We start from the raw sequence: 1,784 nt of genomic DNA, 5'->3' as shown, positions 1-1,784 counted from the left end.
TCAATTATTAACCCTGAATTCCTGCTCAAGTATGGGAGTTCGTAGTTCTTGAAAAAGAAAAATCAGTTACTTTTTCTTTTGGATCGTGTTTTAGTCCATTTTATGATTCACAGTGAACATTAACTTATCATAAAAACCTAAAAAATATTCCCAAGTATTACTTGCATAAAGAAAATGAATAATGGTGTAACTGATATCATGACAAATAATTTTATGGGCGCCTTGATGACAAATTGGGTCACTTCCGTCACTTCGCAATTTCCATTAAGCACTTGCAACATGATGTAAACTAGCAGAACTATACTCCATTCTCAGGAAAGGAAAAACTGACTTCCGACCTTGGACTCCGAAGAAATTCGAGCGACGTCCGCATCACTGGGGGCCTGAGCAAAAGTCCAAAGTACTAAAGGGGTTAGCATATCTAGTTGTTTTTATCCGACTCTGCAAATACACCCTGAAGCATTTCGTTTTTTCCTTTAAGGGTGAACAAGACACTGTGACGCTGTTTTGCTGTGAGGTCCGCCGTTGGCTTGTTGATGGAAGGCCTGGAGAAGACAAGACTCATTGACTGGACGAAGCCGTTCTTCTTCCTCCACCTCCCCATCTACATGGCCGAGGGGATCAGGGCCTTGGTGGATCGCCGAGCAGATGGGCAAGGGGACTTCCAGTTCGTCGATACGTTCCTCTACTCGAAGGAGGACGACGAGGAGGACCTTGTGTGAGGGTTGTTGTGATGTTTTTGTAGATAAGGATAAATGGAAAATCGTGTTGTACGCTTTGAAGAGTGTTATTTTTTTGGTGATTATTTTTGATGACTGAGTAACATCGTTTCCTTCCCCTGAAACGACTACTTTTATTTTTCATTTTGATTGTTTCCAGATGTCCCGCGGGGATGCGAGTCTGCCGCCTGGGAGAAAGAGGTGTGCGTCAGTTGCATGCGGCATGGCAATACAACAAGTACGTTGACGTGAGCAAACTCCTCTCCTTCGCCCATCATCCCACAAACGTCGGCGTGTACGAGGCGGACGTCGGGGAGGGCCACAGGGTGGAGCCGACGTCCCTGCAACGGGCTGGGGACGAAGAGAGTGCCGTGGCATGGGTGGCACTCACCTTCTACGGCACCACTGGGATGCTTTACACTGTGGAGAGCCACCGTCGGCGAGGATTAGCTCGACTGGCCCTGCGGGTTTTTTCTTGCCTCCAGGACAAGCAAGGACTTGTCCCTCACGCGTTTGTCGAGGATTACAACGATAGTTCCAAGAGACTCTTCTCCCAGCTGCCCGGATGGAGAAGTATTACACAGACATTGATAGTAGGTGTAAAAGTTTTCCTGCATTAATTATCTTAACGATTAAAATAAATGAATAAATAAAATTAGAGATAAAGGTGGCAATTGGATTTACCGCTACAAGTTTAGATCAAACATTAACTATGTCTCCTTCCTTTTCTTCAATTATACAATATTTTACCGAAGTGAACAATATAAATTAGAAAACAAATATGGAAGACGCAAACAGACATTCCTGCACATCACCAAGATTCTAGTCATATAGTTGGTTAAGATGGCGCCCAACCACCGCATTGTCACGTGATTGATGCTACAACCAACCAACGACCTGTGTCACGCTTCTAAAAAGTAGCTGCACCATGATCAAGGGATGTCAAGTGAGACAAAGGGAGGTCAAGAGAGATCAGAAAGGACCATGGGAGGTCAACAGGGAACAAGGGAAGTCATGTGATCCTCCAAACACAAATGCTTACGTTCCCTGGGTCTAACAGTAAAA

The 1,784-nt window shown here is 44.8% G+C and overlaps 1 protein-coding gene across 1 annotated transcript in view; it reads left to right on the top strand.

The window, feature by feature from the left end:
* LOC119590700 overlaps window positions 1–1,389 on the top strand; it is a 3,175-nt gene extending 1,786 nt beyond the window's left edge. The window contains 3 exon segments of the mRNA XM_037939387.1: window positions 482–517; window positions 519–718; window positions 880–1,389. Of these exon segments, the coding sequence (XP_037795315.1) occupies window positions 482–517; window positions 519–718; window positions 880–1,339 (696 nt within the window). The 3' untranslated portion in view covers window positions 1,340–1,389.
* Window positions 1,390–1,784: the final 395 nt, after the last annotated feature.

This window comes from Penaeus monodon, chromosome 27, assembly GCF_015228065.2.
Source record: "Penaeus monodon isolate SGIC_2016 chromosome 27, NSTDA_Pmon_1, whole genome shotgun sequence".
In the NCBI taxonomy this organism is placed as follows: domain Eukaryota; kingdom Metazoa; phylum Arthropoda; class Malacostraca; order Decapoda; family Penaeidae; genus Penaeus; species Penaeus monodon.
Note: the sequence above shows the minus strand (reverse complement) of the source record. Positions and strands in the feature narration are given on the sequence as shown.